The following is an 18,415-nucleotide window of genomic DNA, read 5'->3' as shown; positions in this document are numbered from 1 at the left end:
CTACAGTGAAATCTTTTGTCATTGTATGAGTCATCTAGTTGCCCAGTTCCAGCCCAAAATAGGTGGAGAACACAGGGTGTTAAAGCCATGCTAAACTGTAGAATTATGATTAGATATAGTTATACAAAACCTAGGCAGGAAAAGTTTTCTTGCTCAATGTAAACAGGAACTGAAAAGCAGCTGAGTCAAACTTCTGTTTCAGGTCTTCACTTTGCATCAATCCCATAGCGAGTAAACAGAAAATGCCTTGTTGGTATATTTTGCCCAGTCCTGGGTGCAGATAGATATAGAGTGCACTTAACTGCCCTTTTCCTTTTTGTATTTCATAGCTGAACTCAGCGGCTCACTAGCCTTTCTGAAAGTATGTATCCACGTGGTTAGTCCAAAGCAGTGCAAACCGTCTGCAGTTGTGTCAGTGGATAAATAATGGGAGATCCCAGAATACACTAGTAGGAACACACACGCACACCCTTGTGAACCATGCTAGGTAGAGATACTCCAACCTTGTTGGAGCATGAGTCTGCCAGAGATAGTACAACACAGAAGCACAGGAATGCACAAGACAGTCATATTTAAAAACATTCCCGTTTAATGCAGTTTGGTTCGTCAGCAGAGATGGGATCTAAGAGATTAAGTGAGAGGCCACTGGTTGCCCACACCCTTCTCTGTGAAAACTATGATCCTTCCACCTGACAAATAATCTTAGTCCCTCCCTATCAGCCTTGTGCCCTGCTGCTCCCTAAAACAGATTTCCCTTCACTATAAGCCCCTTTTGGAATTAGTGCCAAGTTATCTTTGTGAATAACTGGAAAACTTTTTTTTATTTTGTATTTCAACATAACAGGTTTGAAAAAAAATATAAGAAAATATGGCTACTTTTATTTCAATATGTCCCCTTCCGTCTCCATTGGGAAGATGGCAGAAGACAAAATGCAGGAAGCAGTCCTGTCTAGTAATCACAAACAAGGTAGAAATAGTTCTGTTGACGGCCTAACAAAGGCTCTATTATTGCAGACCCAGTAACACTAAATGTTCTAAAGGCTGATATGACAAAGATAATACAGCAGCAAGGAACACAAAGAACTTCCAATTGTGGAACAATTTTAACATTCTGTCATAGTGGATATTGTGAAAAATCTTTTTTCATAAAAATAATCCAGCAGACACAAAAGCAAACAGCTTGTAACAATTATATTTGGAGCTTTTAATATAGCAGATATGGGCAAAACCAGAAGATTGACTGACTAAAAGATCAATTTCACCAGAAAAAGTGAAACGTGGCTGATGAAATTAATGATATTTTTTCCAAAATTATAATGTGCACTGGTATTGTCATTTGCTGCAGCAAACTGTACAGCACAGGTGCTCTTTAATTTGTTTGGTTCATGAAGGCAACACCTTCATTAATTGGTTGACTTTCACTGCACAGCTGGCATGAGCTCTCTGTTCCGCTAGGTGATTCCCAACAGTTTATGTGACAGGAAGAAGGAAGGTTTCAGGGAGAAGCTGTATTTGTCTATTCTATATAGGTTCTTATACCACGCTAATCACCATTGTATGAGCGCATTCCAGATTTGCCATTGCTCCCCCTGCTCCATTACAGTTAACATAACAGTTCCAGTCACACTGTATTGTTTGAAGGACTCTTGGACCCTTGGCACTATAAAGAGGAGAGGGGTGGGTTGTTGTTAAAACTTCCTGTGAAAGCAACAACTTTATTGTAATGCAATTATGATGATGTATGAAAATAAAGTGACATACTCCTCCCCTCAAGAAAACGTGACATCATATGTACACTCATGGAACCCAGAAATGATTAAGGTTAAATTTAAAATGGAGACAGGGTACATTCTAGCAAATTCTGTAAAGATATTAATAGTCTTATGAGGAGGTTATATGCATGACACCTGCAGAACAGCACTAACTATACAATGATCATTTACTACGACAATTCCAGCTATTCGCAGTAATAATTGCTAACTTAGCAGCCACTTGACATACAACCTATAAACTCACAAGTCTGCATACACACCCTTAAAGGGAAAAGGCCCCGACCATTCTCCCACTTTATTTTTTTATGAAAATCCAATAGGAAGAAATAAAAAAAACCCTCTTGGGATTGTGTGATGGGAGAGCTACAGGAAGTACAGTGAAAATGTTAAGATTTGCTAGGCTTACCTGCACCTTCCCTTACTTCATTCTGAACAACTCCATATGCCTAACATTGAATGCTTTCAGAGCCAGTGGCAACCTGGAGTCCAGTAAATCATTACAAGCTTATATCCAGATTCTGTCATCCCATATTTCATTTTTGATTCTGCTCACACATACAACTGATGTCTTGCAAATATACTTGCACTCCTGCATTAACCTCTTTTATGGTGCCCATGGTAATGGCATTTATATCAAAATGATGGACGCATTATAAGAAGTTAGATGGATTAGAATTATCATCTATAAAGAAAGGCAGCCAATAATAATTGTTACTTCCGGGGGAGAGAGAAATGACTATTTTAGACGACATATTTGGAGGCAGAAATTCCCAGCCAACAGTTAGTACAAGCAACCCTTAAAGATAATAACTCATTATCAAAAGGAAGCTTCACTCTGGAAACACCCTACCACAAAGAATTGAGTAACAATCTCTCCTTTTAAAAAGAGAGAGAGAGAGAGAATAAAGATTCACTTCCCCAAAATCAGGAGCAGTTAGGGAGAAAGTATTTTGACTGTAGTATTTAGGCCAGCCCTCTTTCTTTCTTTACTTCCAGGGACATGTGGGGGAAGGTCAAAGATAGCAGAGAAGTGCTGAGAGTCAAGGATGTACTGAGCTCTCTCTTTCAGTCTATGTACTAGCTCTATAACAGACTTTAGCTCACTTCAACCATACTTTGACTGTAAGCTCCCGTATATATGAAGAGGCCCTGTTTTATTCCTGTTGTCTTTGCTGCTACACCTTAGTACCCTGATTCAGTCCTTTACAGACAGAGGCTGCCTTGAAGGTTTCAGATCTTTTCAGAGGTCCTAGTTTTAGTTTGTTTTACTTTTTACCTGGTTTTAATTAAATGATTGAAACCTTTAATGCCAATGCTATTCAGACCCATACAGTCTGGGGTTACTGAAATCCTGGTTATTTCCCCCACTCATGACTCTTCCCTTGGGACAGTACTCCTTTGTTTAATAAAATGCATGTTTCTAGTGAAGGGTCAGTGGGTCTGGTGGACCCTTGCATCCCAGTCCAGCTGTGTGTGTGTGTGTTATGTACAGCAGATCATATGATAAAATAAAATAAAGCACATTTTAAAAACATTACAATAATTCCCCTTCCTGCACAATAAGTACCACTGTTCCCTAACTGCAAGAATAAATGTAATCTCCCCTCTAAATTACAGGAAAATAAATCTGAGCAAAAATATGTGCTTCCAGATATGCAATTAGGGTAATTTTTTCTAAAGCACCTGAGTGACTTAGGAGCCTAGATGACCAAGTAATTTTGGAAAATGGAAATCCGATTATTTTGAAATTTTTACCCTTACCATTTTTCTATTCAGAAGATCCCAACTTTTAATAACACACTGCCCTTATAAACTGAGATTTCAAACCATTTCACAGATATTAATTAAGTAAACCTCACAATACTCCAGGAATTAGAAATGTATTGTACCCATTTATAGCTGGGAGAACTAATGCACCAGAGAGGTTAAATGACTTGCCTAAGATTACATGGCCAAGTCAACGGCAGTTCCAGGGCCTTACCCTAATAATCAAAAGCTATCAGTACTCACCGGGGAGGGCAGCTTGTTCAATACACAGTCCTGCTGTGTGAGAAATGTTTGGAGGTATAAGAGCAGCCATCACTCCTAGCATCTAGGAGTATCCACTGGATGACAGAATCCAACTGGAGTGGAAGAAAAGAAATGGGGAGTGTGTAGTTTGCAGGATGCTTTTATAACCAGTTTTGAAAACATTGTCAGTTTGGAGGGGAATGTCCATCCTCAGATGTAGTACGAATAGAATTAATGGCTGCTGCTTTGAGGAGCATGGGAAATTGATAGAGCAAAGGGCAGATGAGAATAAAGTTTCCACCCCTATAAGCTAAATTTACTGTTACCTCTTTTTGACTGAGCATCTAGTGAAAAGATGGGTCCCTGCAGATTGTTTCAGCTGGGAGGAGAAAGTGATGTTGGAGTCTGGTATCTTTGATGCAATCTTATTTACAGAAAACATACAAAATTCTATTTCCCCAAACATGGGAGGAACCCCATAACAGGAGACAGTGTCCTCACTCACAGCACTAAAAAAACTCTCTCTCTAGGTTTTTGCAGGGTAATGCTCCCAGGTGCTTGCTCAGGCTGTCTCTGTCTCACTCACTCTCTGTCCTGCTTCTCTATTCACTCATACGCTCTCTGTCTCTCCCCCCACCTCTCTGGTTACGTCTACATTACAAGCTAGGGGTGTGATTCCCAGCTTGCATACACATACTCTCAGAAGCTATCATCGAGCTAACACACGTATAAATGGTAGTGTATCTGCAATAGCACATGTCAAGTACAAACCTATCTGAACCCCATGGGTATGTACTTGGCATGGCTAAGCTTTGCCACTGCTGCAGCCCATGCTACCACAGCTCCGCTACTATTTATACTTGTGCTCAGTCTCATTGAGCTAGTGAGTATGTTACATGAGCTGGGATTCACACACCTAGTTCATAGTGAGACATAGCCTTACACACCCACACCCAAAGACAATAACCTATGGAGCCTTCTACCCACATGGTCAAAATGACTGAGTAGGTTCATATACCCTTGGTCTTAGGGCATATCTACACTTACAAAATTAAGTTGACCTAATTTATGTCAGCATATAGGTGCCGCACTAATCACATCACTTGTGTGTGTCTACACTTTGCTTCTAGTGTCAGCAGTGCGCATCCTCACCAGGAACACTTGTACTGTCAGCATGAGGCATTGTCAGATAGCTTCTGAAAGCCAGTAACAGTCAGTCAATGTAACCAATGCAGTGGCTATACGGATACTGCCTCAACCTAATTACATCGACATTGATTCTATGCCCCTACTGGAGGTGGAGTCAAGTTATTGAGTCAGCATAGCAGAGCAGTTACATCAGTGGGAGTGAAAATTTAGCGTAGACACTTGCCAGGCAGCTTACTTCAACCTATGTGTTGACCTAACTCTGTAGTATAGACCAGACATCATGTTGGGCTGCCTAGCTGTCTCTCTCACCTATCTTAAATGAGGGGTGGAGGTCACTACAGTTTAAATGGGGTTTAACCCAACCCACGATGATATATTCAGAACTGAGAACAACCTTAGGTAGGGTGGAGTCACCATGTTATACAACTTGCTTGATTTGGATAGTGTAAAAGAAACCTGGCATCCTGTGGACAACACCCACTACAACACACAAAAGTATATGCTAAATCAATCAGCAGAAAACGACATTTAATTATAAATAGTGAAAATGACTCAAGTCTTTCTTAGTCGTCCTCTTTCCACTGGAACAATCTTCTGCCGTACAAGTGCCAACTATCCTCCATCTCCACATGGATACCTCTGCTTAAGATCTCCTCTCTTAGCATTCACTGACTGGTTTCAACTCATCCTTCATTTGAACTGAATCTGTCCAGTTAAGCCTGAGCTCTTGACAGAGGCCTGTCTTAACTATGTGTTTTCTAAAGTGCTCTGCACACTTATGGTTCTCTATAATCATCATCATTTGGCAATGGATACACTACAATATGTGTTCATCTTTTATTACCCCTATCTTATAGCTGTGAAGTACACAATATCCAATGAAAAAATTATTATATTTTGCTGTAAGTTACAGAAGAAAACCAGGGCTATTCCACTGCATTGACAAAGGTCTCCATCTTTCTCACAGGATGCTGGTGTTCATGATAAAGCATGGTATGCAGCTTATTGTGATCGAAAAACTGCAGAAGATGCATTACACAAATCAAATAAGGTAAAGCAGGGAGTTAACATTTGCGCTATGCCTCTTTTAAGAACATTTTAGACATGTGGAATGGGGAATACAACTTGAATTGTTCCCAGACAGTTTGGGCCCCACCCTGAACAGGTTACAGTAGTGTTGGCTGAAGTGTGTCTACACAATTCAGATTTTGGTGAAATGGTGGTCTCTAAAGTCAATTAAAGTTGTACCTGTGTAACTCAGTACAGATTTTTGGCCCACTGGAGGTAATAGTTTATTGTAGCAGCCAGAGATGGAAAAAATCTATCAACTCAAATAAATCCCTTACCAGGGCAAGAAACAGGCCACAGATACTAAACAAGCGCCATCACTGCCCACTGTCTCATACTCAAATGCTGATATCTGTAAAAATTGGTCCTACCACTTTATTTCAAAATGATAACTTAACACACACACCCCTGAGCCCTCTGACCTGGGCTTTAGACTTTGTCTGAACTTCCTGACTGAGACTAGATCAGCCTGCAGAAAGCTCTAATGCCACAGGGAGCATCACACTTAGGGCAGCACCCTATGTGCCAGGCAAAGGCCCAGGCTTTCTTTCCCCCAACAAACATTTCTTTTTTATGGCTCCACCACATGGGATAGAGGGACAAAAGAGTGGGGTAATCTTTAGGATAGGATATCACTGGCTAGGAAGCATTAGGGTAACCCCAACAGCGGCTCTCAGTGTTCGTTTGCTGCTTCTGTAAAGCTGTTGAGAGCATGTCATCTGCTCAGGTTCTCTCTCCTTCCTGCCACTGGTGGAAGCTTGTACAGTCTTCACTTCCTAATGTCCTGTTTTCCCCAGGAAGCTGTTACTGCCTGCTCATTTCTTCCTATCCTTTCTCTAGCTGAGAGGGAACATGCAGCCGCAGCCATTGGGACTTGGGACAGCAGAGGATGCTGCTAAATGACACCTGTATAAGCTAATATTGGGGGGGAAGTGCCCCCATTTCTCCTAGTGAATTTTTTCCATCAATGATATTAATTTAAAGGAGGAAAGGATTTGATGTTAATATTGATACATCCTCAATGATTGCAACAAATTAAACTAATAAAATATTATTGCATTTCCTTTTCTTGATATAGGATGGATCTTTTCTGATAAGGAAGAGTTCTGGTCAGGATTCAAAGCAGCCGTACACACTAGTTGTGTTTTACAACAAAAAAGTGTATAATATTCCTGTACGATTTATTGAATCAACTAAACGATATGCACTGGGCAGAGAAAAAACTGGCGAGGAGGTGAGTGATTTTTCCTTTTTCAGTTTTATGCCCTAATAAGTAAAAATGATGGGGTCTATTTTAATTACATTGTTAGGGAGTAAGTCTTCATTCACCAAGATAAAAATATACCTCATCAAATAATTGATTTATCCTTCAGACTGAAAAATCTAACAAAACAAATATAAAATAAGGTACTTTAAATCAGTGGCTCTCAACCTTCCAGACTACCGTACCCCTTTCAGGAGTCTGATTTGTCCTGTGTACCTCCTAAATTTCACCTCACTTAAAAACTACTTACTTACACAATCAGACGACATACAAATTCAAAAGTGTTACAGCACACTATTACTGAAAAAAATTGCTTGCTTTCTCATTTTTACCATATAATTATAAAATAAATCAACTGGAACATAGTGTACTTACATTTCAGTGTATAGTATATAAAGCAGTAGAAACAAGTCATTGTCTATCAGAAATTTTAGTTAGTACTGACTTTGCTAGTGCTTTTTATGTAGCCTGTTGTAAAACTAGGCAAATATCTAGATGAGTTGATATACCCACTGGAAGACCTCTGTGTACCCCCAGGGGTACATGTACCCCTGATTGAGAACCACTGCTTTATATCCACCTCAGAAGTGTAACTTGGGTTACTGCAAATTGGAACTTTAAAGTCACAGATTAGTTTAAAATATACAAATATTTTTTATCATTTTATCATATCATGTCATCAGGATCGGACCTTCAGTTACTAAGTGTAAATTTTCCATACTTTCTTGAAAACCAATCTTCTAGCCATCCTTCATGCAACAGCTCCCATTGAACTCAATGGGATGTTTGAAAAAAGAACAGTTACATTTAAATACTTAGGGATAAAATTAGTCAGAACCACTCCCTCTGTCTCCCCACCACTTACCAAGAAAGAGAGTTGATATCTTGGGTTGCATTTGCACAAATGTTAAAACTCTTCTGGAGTGTAATCATAGAACTGGAAGGGACCTTGAGAGGTCATCTAGTCCAGTCCCCCACACTCGTGACAGGACTAATTATCTAGATCATCCCTGACAGGTGTTTGTCTTACCTGCTCTTAAAAATCTCCAATTTCCACAACCTCCCTAGGCAACGTATTCCAATGCTTATCCAACCTGACAATAAGGAATTTTTTCTTAATATCCAACCTAAACCTCCCTTGCTGCAATTTAAGCCCATTGCTTCTTGTCCTATCCTCAGAGGTTAAAAAAAATAGTTTTTCCTTCCTCCTTCTTGTAACAACCTATTACATACTTGAAAAGTGTTATGTCCCCTCTCAGTCTTCTCTTTTCCAGACTAAACAAACCCCATTTTTCAATCTTCCCTCATAGGTCATGTTTTCTAGACCTTTAATCATTTTGTTGCTCTTCTCTGGACTCTATCCAATTTGTCCACATCCTTCCTGAAATGTGGTGCCCAGAACTGGACACAATACTCCAGTTGAGGCATAATCAGCATGGAGTAGAGTGGAAGAATTACTTTTCAAGTCTTGCTTACAACACTCCTGCGGGAGGGGGTTGAGAGCTCTGGCTGCGGGTGTGGGTTCAGGGGTAGGGCCAGAAATGAGGAGTTCGGGGTACGGGAGGGGGCTCTGGGCTGAGGCAGTGTGCAGTGGGATGCGGGCTCCAGCTGGGGGTGCAGGCTCTGGGGTGGGGCTGGGGATGAGGTTTTTGGGATATAGGAAGGTGCTCCGGCCTGGGACAGAGGGGTTCAGAGAGTGGGAGGGGTATCAGGGCTGGGGCATGGAGTGGGAGGGGCGAGGGCTCCGGCTGGGGGTGCAGGACTCCAGGCTGGTACTGAGGGGTTCGGAGGGCGGGAGGGGGATCAGGGCTGAGGCAGGAGGTTGGGATATGGGAGGGTGGCTCAGGGGTGTAGGCTCGGGGCAACGCTTACCTCAAGTAGCTCCCAGGAGCAGCAGCATGTCCCCACTCTGGCTCCTACGTGGAGGTATGGCCAGACGGCTCTGCTGTGCGCTGTCCCATCCGCAGATGCCGCCCCTGCAGATCCCATTGGCCATGGTTCCCGGCCAATGGGAGCTGCAGGGGCAGTGCTTGGGGCAGGGTCAGCATGCGGAGCGGAGCCTCCTGGCTGCCCCTATGCGTAGGAGCCAGAGGATGGATATGCTGCTGCTCCTGGGAGCCACGCGGAGTGGCTCCCAATCCTGCTCCCTGGCTGGAGTGACAGAGCAGGGCGAGCCCCAGACCTCATTCCCCAGCAGGAGCTCGAGGGCCGGATTAAAACAGCTGGCGGGCCGGATGTGGCCCATAGTTTGCCCACCCCTGTGCTAATATATCCCAGAATGATGTTCACTTTTTTTTGCAACAGCGTTACATTGTTGACTCATATTTAGCTTGTGGTCCACTATGACCCGCAGATCCCTTTCTGCAGTACTCCTTCCTAGGCAGTCATTTCCCATTTTGTATGTGTGTAACTGATTGTTCCTTCCTAAATGGAATACTTTGCATTTGTCCTTATTGAATTTCATCCTATTTACTTCAGACCATTTCTCCAGTTTGTCCAGATCATTCTGAATTTTAATCCTATCCTCCAAAGCACTTCCAACCCCTCCCAGCTTGGTATCATCTGCAAACTTTATAAATGTACTCTGTATGCCACTACCTAAATAATTGATGATACTGAACAGAACCAGACCCAGACCTGATCCCTGTGGGACCCCACTGTGTCAACGTTATGCTATTTCTAAAGCAGTGTGGAGATTTGGAGGCTCAAATACCATTGCCAACTGGACATTGTCACAGGGTAAAAGGGCCTTCCGAGGAAATGAGGCTTAGCCCCACCTGAGCTTCATTATCTGCCTCCCAGGGGATGGGTTTCAGGGCAGAAATGAGGCAATAGCCTGAAGACCACCTGTTCTTCAGATAAAAGGCCAGCAAGGAGGTCAGGGAGACCTATGGGAGACCCTAAATCAGGGGAAAGGGGCCAACCAGCAACACCTGCTTTATGTGTTTGATTTATGTTGGACTGTTGCTTTTGAGAAATAAACCAACCCTCGAAAAAAGGGAATGAAATTTTACTACTGTTGGAGCTTTATTTGACACACTGGCTAGTGAGTTGGCTCCTGCCACCAGCTTCCAGATCACCTAGATCATCACCTTTGAATAGCTCAGCCTTAGTGGCCTGTCCCAAAACCTTCTTCCTAAAATGAGCTATAGGAAAACCAAACTATTCCATGATTGGTGCAAATATCTCACCAAAACATAAATATCAATACCACATATTTGTTCTAATTTGTCTATCCTACTGCCTTCTTCTACTGTTAGAGGATACAAAGTACACAGTGAAGGCAACATACTTAGTCACAGGGGGAAGGGAGACACACCTATTTGATCACATGATCTCAGAAGATCCTGTAGTTCCAAAGATGACGGTGGCACAGAGAAAGAGAAGATGAGGTAGTGATTCTTGTGATTTTCATTTTGTTAGAAGTCTCATCGATTACTTGGCTAACTGATTTCTGTTTTCTCAATCCAGCGCTTCACAAGTGTTGCTGAAATAATAGAGAATCATCAGCATACACCCCTTGTTTTAATCGACAACCACAGCAACACAAAAGATTCCACCAAACTGAAACATATTGTTAGAGTTTCATAATTACACTGAACTGTAACAAGATCAAGATTTTTATACGTATTTTTCCAACTTCCCAAAGTTTCTGGATCAAGTATCTTAAACAAAAAAAAAAGTTTAAAAAAAACACCCTAAGGATACTCACTAGAAGAATATTATTTGAAAACTTCCACTTAACAATAAGAAATGCAGATCAGAAGAACTTCAAGTCTACACCAGTTTATCAGAAAATCTGAAGGAGTAATTTTTAATGCCGTTACCAAATAAGGTAGAAGTTATTTGTTTGTGGCTTCACCAGTCCTAATGTGGTAATTCCAAACTCATGCCAATAAAAGCTATACACCACAGCCCTTTCATCTATTGTTCTCTATTTTAAAGATGCATTTTCTGTAGAACATTCTCAATTCAGAAGTGAAGGAAATAAATACCCACTTAGTGAAATATGCCTATTCAATATGTTCAAAGAACTAAATCTACTACAGATTGCTGTTTTCAATAAAGTAATTCCTTTGCGAGATCCAGAGCTCTTGAAAGTAGAATGACTATAACTAAGAAATGGACCACTGTGTGCAACCAGCCAAGGATAGTATTTTGCACCATGTCTGGCTATAGTCCAACCGTTTGATTCATGAGGTTTTTTTGGTTGTATTTTTAATGTGCAAATAAAATGTAAAAATACTGTAAAATGAATAATGTACAGTATTATTACTGGTTAACATTTACTGTTGTGCTTCTAACTGCTGTCAGAGTACTTTATTATAGCTTGTGTTTATTTTAGTGTGACTATTATCTTTGCATGAGCTGCTTCACACATTCTATTGTTACAACAAATATCAATGTACAGTTTGCTCATATGCCTGTATTTTTTCTCCCATGTATATTTTTGGCTAGACAGTTTTCTTAAATGCCTGTCTGCAAATTGTTACCTGTAGGACTTAGAGCTTAATGTGGAACACCAGATTCCTTCAATGCTAAATATTACTTAAACACTACATTCTTGGGCAATCAAGAGGGAACTTGAGGCAGGATGACTACAGCGCCATGCTACAGGCTGGTATGTTCCAGGATCACCACCTGTACAATTCCAGCATCTGCCACTAGTAGATACAAGAGACAAAGTCAGTGAGGTAATATCTTTTATTGGACCAACTTCTTTAGGTGAAAGGTACAAGCTTCCAAGCTACACAGAGCTCTTCTTGAGGTCTGGAAAAGATAATCAGTGTCCCAGCTAAATACAAGGTGGGACAGATTATTTTTAGTGTAAGGGATAAACAGCTGTTGCAGAAGATCCTTGAAGATGAAGTGGGCAATTAACACCTCTGCAGTCATAGGACAAAGAAGGTTTAGTGGGTTACAGATTGTTGTAATGAATCATAAAAATCAGTCTCTCTGTTGAGTCCATGATTTTTAGAATCTAGCCAAGTTATGAGTCAAGCTCCCAGTCATGACATGACTAGTAGATATGTCAGCTGTTTTCATCAGATACCAAGTCTAGTGGGTTCTAAATATATTTTAAGTTGTTTTTAGTCTGACATCTGAGGACATAGTAATTATTTGTTCAGATATCTTCCATATTACAATGCAATACAAAAAAAGTACTCCAGTTGACTTTAAGAATAATTAATGCATAGATAAATGTAGAATCAGTGAACAATAATTTTAGGGCTAAAAGTAAGGCTTAATTTTAAGGAAGACAAATGTAGTACTCAACCTGCTTTTAGTTCCACAGCTCAGGGAGGATGCGGAACCATCTCACTTACTTATTCATATTAATGTGCAAGAATTAGAGTACTTGATATCTGTCTGATACTAAAATTGCAGCATAATGACCAAGTAGTGTAATTAATTCCTGCCCGTACTGTTCTTTGAAAGACATGGGAGCTCACATTCTCAAAATCCAAAAGCTGAGACAAAACTACATTCCTTTCTCTCTCTAAAACCACCCCTAGTAGGCAAGTTGTAAAAAGACAGAAAAACTGGGTGCTGATGTCACAACAGCTCTGGAACAAACCAATATCAAAACGTGTTACAGAAGTTGTTTGTTCTACTTTGAAATTATGGGAGAAATTATATATTGCTATTGTAACAAAGAATACACAATGGGCCAAATTCTAAGCCCACGAAGGTTACTTTGCACATCTGGAATGGCAGGAGCACAGCGCTGTTAAGATTTTAGCCCAAAGCATTTAGTTATTCCCCAGATTTTCCTAACAGGAGAAATGCTAACCTCATACCTGTAAACAGTTACTATCCACTCCCAATAAGCATGCAAAGATTTTAATGTCTGTCTCTCTATATACATATACCCACTATATACAAATTACATTACAAGAATGTTAAAGTTACTAAGCACTCAGATGTTCGGAAATGTCAACATTAGGATCCCTGTGCAACCTTAATTTGGCATACTTATGCACATGCATTATGATATAGTCATTAATTACATGATCAACTACTATTTTTCCACGCAACCCCTACTTCATTCAGTACATAGGATGGTGTGTGCTCACTTGAGTAGCTATTCAATATTTTGTTTTCTATATATGGCCCCATACCTTATTTATTGCATAATAGTGAAACCTGCTCTGAAAAGAGAATTATTTCCTCACGGGCTTTTCTATGATGCTCATCACTATAGTATCTGATTGTTGTGAAAATAAATGTGAATGCCTCTTGTGTATTCAAAGTGAGCGGTGGTATTATCCCCATTTTGCAGATGGGGAACAGAGACAAAGAGATTAAGGTCAAAAGCCTCCAATAATTTTTGGTGCCCAGTGTGCAACACCTAGGACCTTATTTTTTAAATATTTATTTATAGCACTTCATATGTTCAAAGCACAGCTTCCCCCGATTATAGTTCCTACTGTGAGTGCTCAGCCCTTCTGTAACTCAGACTCCAGGTTATCAAGTCAGATGCTCAGAAAACGGTGAACACACCAATAGTGACCACCTGTGAAAATCTGGTTTAAGTGACTTGCCCATCATCACAGAGGAACTCTGTGGCAGAGGCAGGGATAGAATCCAGTTCTCCAGAACAGCACTCAACTGTCTTAACCAGGAGACTGTCTTTTCTCTTCTTGCAATCTTCTATCTCATTCACTACACACCTTCCAAGTTCTGCAACAAATGAAACTGGCCCTATAAACAACAGCCCCCTTTACTACACAACGCTGATTACCCCTAGAGAACTGTACCTCTAACCCACTGAATGAAAATTGGGTCCTGTGGGGGGGAAAAGAAATAGTATGTGCTCATGTAATTAAAGACTTATAATACATATGCAAGCACCAGGGGGGCAAATTAAGGTTGCAGAGGTAACCTTAATTCAGGCATTTTCCAACTTTTAAGTGCTTGACTTTGCAACTTTATTCATGTTCTTTTAACATAGTTTTTGGGTAATATCCTAGGTTTTTAAGAATGCAAATTGGAAAAAAGAATTCTATCATGTGGCATCATATTGGCACCTACATGACTCAAAAGGATTGAAACTTTTAGATCCACAACACAGAACTCTGCCTTTAAGTTAACAGAGTAAATGATAGCAGCAGTTGCCATCCTCAATATGGACCAGCCACTAGAGGGGAAGACACTTTGCCAGTGCATTTCCACAGATTTTTGCTGACAGCAGAGGAATGACTGGAATCTTGAGTTCAATTCCAGGTTCTGGAAGGGAGTGTGCTCTAATTATAGACACAGACCATTCAGCCCCTGTTCCTTCCTCCTCCACCCAAAAAAAATACACTGATCCCTTCTGCTCCTGTCCCAGTCCCATCTTTGCCCAGCCAGCCTCCTCATCCTAGTCCCAGTCTTTTCAGACATGCTCCCCAAGTACCAATTTTCCTTCCACCCCAGCTCAGTCCCAGTATCCCCACCCATTTCCTTGTGCAGCCAGTCCCAGACTCCAGGGCTCTCATCCAACTTCAGTCTTCCTCCTCCACTTGTTCTCATTTTCCACTGTCCCCATTTCCCCTCCCTGTGCTCCTTGTCCCGTTCTACCCCCACAGTTGCTGCCAGCCTGGTTCTTGTCGCCACTGCAATCAAATGAGACCGTTGCTCTTTCACACTGCCTAGGCACCAGCAGAAATTCCGCTCTTCTGTTCATTCCCTCTGAAGCATCTGGCACCGGTCATTGTCTGAAGACAGGATACTGGGCTAGGTGGACCATTCTTATGTTCTAATTTAGAGCACAGTGAGAATCTCCCAACTCTCAGTTCCTGTGCCTAGTACCACAACTGCCCGCAGCAACCTACATGGAAACTGCTCAGTCCCTGGACTCCAGGCTGGAGCATACTCAGTGGAGACAAAAATCCTTAATTTTGTTGCTCAGCTTCCAGTATCTATGCAACATGTATGACCAAAGATCTTAAAATTTGGCCAAATTTGGGTAGTGTGACAGGGTCGGGCCAGATGGCTACAGGAAAGTAATAGAAGGCAGATATATAAGCCCCAGGCTAAGTAGGTCCCTCTTCCCTGGGTAAGGTAACAGGGAATGTTCCAGAACAATCAGGAACCTTCTGGAGACAATTAAGACAGGCTGATTAGAACACCTGCAGCCAATCAAGAAGCTGCTAGAATCAATTAAGGCAGGCTAATCAGGGCACCTGGGTTTTAAAAAGGAGCTCACTTCAGTTTGTGGTGTGCGTGTGAGGAGCTGGGAGCAAGAGACACTAGGAGCTGAGAGTGAGAACGTGGACTGTTGGAGGACTGAGGCGTACAAGCATTATCAGACACCAGGAGGAAGGTCCTATGGTGAGGATAAAGAAGGTATTGGGAGGAGGCCATGGGGAAGTAGCCCAGGGAGTTATAGCTGTTACACAGCTGTTCCAGGAGGCACTCTAGACAGCTGCATTCCACAGGGCCCTGGGCTGGAACCCGGAGTAGAGAGCGGGCCCGGGTTTCCTCCAAATCCTCCCAACTCCTGGTCAGACACAGGAGGAGTCAACCTGGACTGTGAATTCAGAAAAACGGCCAAGCTGAGGGCTGCCGTGAAGCTCCAAGGTGAGCAAATCCACCATTAAGCGCAAGACCCACCAAGGTAGAGCAGTAACTTTGTCACAGTAGTTTTTCCACAAGAAGAGAAAAGGGCACATATTTGACACAAAGATCATGCCATGCCTCTGCCAAATTTCAAATCCCTGCGTCCACACATAGAGGCAATAGAGCACAACTAAACTATTTTCCCCAAATCTTGTTCTTGGAAATGGCTGAACCATGGCTGGAACTTTCAAGAACAGCCTGAAGCAGAACACCAGCATGCAAAATTTCATCCCAAACAATTAAAAGTTTGGCAAAATAATAAGCAACTGAAAACAAGGTCTTATGACGGGAAACGTCAGGCAACCTTAACAGTAGGCGACACTACCAACTGCATCTATAATATAAAATGTTAATAAAAAGATTCTGGTGTGTGGTATATTTATATGATCTTTACTTTGATATTAACAACAAATTCTAAAGTATTTCCATATAAACCAATGTTTTTTTAATCAATGAAATTTGGTAACTGTGTGGCTGCACCCCTTGCCAGTAATTTTCAGAAAGATATTTACAAATGCATTTTATGTACCAGTGAAGTACCTCTTAACAGGATCCTTCAGCTGTAACACAAAGATGCATGCTGAATGCTTTAACTCTGAAGAAGCTAATATTTTTGAGACTATCAGCCACAGAATACCTATGAAAAATTTATACAGACAGTATGTGTGTATATATAGTTCCCCCCCAAAATTAAGACTGTTACAATATTACAACAGTCAATCACTGCATCCATATAATTCTGGATGGTGCAGAAGAATGTGTCAAGGTACAAGTAAATCCTCAAGAGTCTTTTGTAACTGGCTTATTAGTAGTCAGAGATATAAAATTGATAAATCATACTGAGTTTTATAAAGGATCAAAATTTAATGTCAATATTACAGGAATGAATTTCAAAAGTGACAGAATTTTAGATTTACAACAAACATCCATATACACCCCTCAGTCTGCTTGAGAGCTGCTTTGCTGCAGCAGGGCGCTAACATCGCCATTACTATGTATGCTCTCACTTAGCTGCACTGCAGCACAAGCCACACAGAAGTAGCCCAAGTAGTAGATTCTTCATAAATTAGTGTTAAAAAGCCAGGCAAGAGCCTCATAACATTCCTTTTCTCCCCAGTATATTAAAAGTTTTTCAAAATTAACAAATTGTGTGACAAATTCATTATGAAGCTTAAATCTCACCATGAAAGGAAAATATTTCACACTTAAGAATGAAATATTTGATCTGGAATGCTGCTCCATATGTGTATGCAAATATACATGTTTCAATCTAAATCCACTTATATATCCATTTATTAGAATCCTCAGTCTGTTACAGAGCTGAAGTAAAAACACCTCATGAATGACATAAGTCATTAATTACGTTTTCTACCACTAAATTGCTTATTTTCATTTCCAGTGAAGACTGCTGCTTTGCTTCTACATAACAAAGCAACACACACTCTTAAGCACCTTCAAAACACATTTTTTCATACGTCCATTCTCCCACACCAATGTAGGTGTCGGCATTGTTCATGCAGCAAAAAAACACCTACACTGTACATAAAAAATAAACAAGCCAAAAAGCCAAGATGAACAAAAGTTTTAGCAGTCACTAGAGCCACTACATGCTCAGCACTTTTTGGAGGAAAAACAAAAACACAGGACATTTATTTTGGGACCTAAATACAAGTTTGGAGCTTAACATTAGGCACCCATTTCTGAAAAAATCTTGGCCAACGAAAATATAAATTAAGACAGTTATAAAACTATTTGCATCTAGCAATCTGTCAATGGTAAACTTTTTTGCAGGCAAAATTTAAGAGGAAATTTCTAACAAGAGTGTTTAAATGTTGAAAGCACATACTTTTCCTGATATAAAGTACCAATCCCTATTTAAAAAACATTAAAACAATTCATTTAAGAGACATTTTAAAACAGAAAATATACTAACACTTATTACACCTTATGAAATAGAAGTTTAATCATTAGTCTAATTTTGCTCCCATTGGCATCAATGAGAGGTTTACCACTATGTTCACTGGACACAGAATCAGGCTCCATATTCATGTCAGAGTGACATTCACCCTTCTACAGAGAACCAACACAGAGAACCTATGTTCAACTTAAGGCCTCACAACGTTTTAAATGTGCAGATCCTTTGCTGAGAGCTGAATTTCACCCATTTGAGATTTCCAGCAATATTTCAAAAGTGAGTCAGACATTTAGAGTACAATTCTGTAGTCCTTATGCAAGACTCCCAGTGACTCCCTACGGGCTGCAGGATACAGCCCTTAATATAGTAATCTCTATGGGTCAGATTGTGATCCTGTCTGTGAGTCCACATAGGAAAGTAAGGGAGCATAAACGCTCTTATTCCCTTCATAGATACTAGATACTAAGGTCAGAAGGAGACCATTATGATCATCTAGTCTGACCTCCTGCACAATGCAGGCCACAGAATTTCACCCACCCACTCCTGCGAAAAACCTCTCACCTATGTCTGAGCTATTGAAGTCCTCAAATTGTGGTTTAAAGACTTCAAGGAGCAGAGAATCCTCCAGGAAGT

General features: G+C 40.8%; 1 protein-coding gene and 1 long non-coding RNA gene across 13 annotated transcripts in view; one reads left to right on the top strand and one right to left on the bottom strand.

Annotated features, from left to right (window-relative positions):
• The window catches only part of LOC122461336, a 34,061-nt gene extending 23,250 nt beyond the window's left edge, over positions 1 to 10,811 (bottom strand). Inside the window, exons 1-2 of the long non-coding RNA XR_005226309.2 lie at positions 10,583 to 10,811; positions 3,783 to 3,895 (exon numbers count right to left, since the gene is read on the bottom strand). This is a non-coding gene — a long non-coding RNA (uncharacterized LOC122461336). The remainder of the gene's footprint in view (positions 1 to 3,782; positions 3,896 to 10,582) is intronic.
• Positions 1 to 11,520, top strand: part of BLNK (B cell linker) — a 145,828-nt gene extending 134,308 nt beyond the window's left edge. For all 12 annotated transcript variants that reach the window (XM_043551103.1, XM_037905680.1, XM_027819480.2 and 9 more), the window contains 3 exons: positions 5,899 to 5,982; positions 7,078 to 7,233; positions 10,735 to 11,520. In XM_043551103.1, the coding sequence (XP_043407038.1) occupies positions 5,899 to 5,982; positions 7,078 to 7,233; positions 10,735 to 10,854 (360 nt within the window). In that variant the 3' untranslated portion in view covers positions 10,855 to 11,520. The remainder of the gene's footprint in view (positions 1 to 5,898; positions 5,983 to 7,077; positions 7,234 to 10,734) is intronic.
• Positions 11,521 to 18,415: the final 6,895 nt, after the last annotated feature.

Source organism: Chelonia mydas, chromosome 7 (assembly GCF_015237465.2).
Source record: "Chelonia mydas isolate rCheMyd1 chromosome 7, rCheMyd1.pri.v2, whole genome shotgun sequence".
Lineage (NCBI taxonomy): Eukaryota > Metazoa > Chordata > Testudines > Cheloniidae > Chelonia > Chelonia mydas.
Note: the sequence above shows the minus strand (reverse complement) of the source record. Positions and strands in the feature narration are given on the sequence as shown.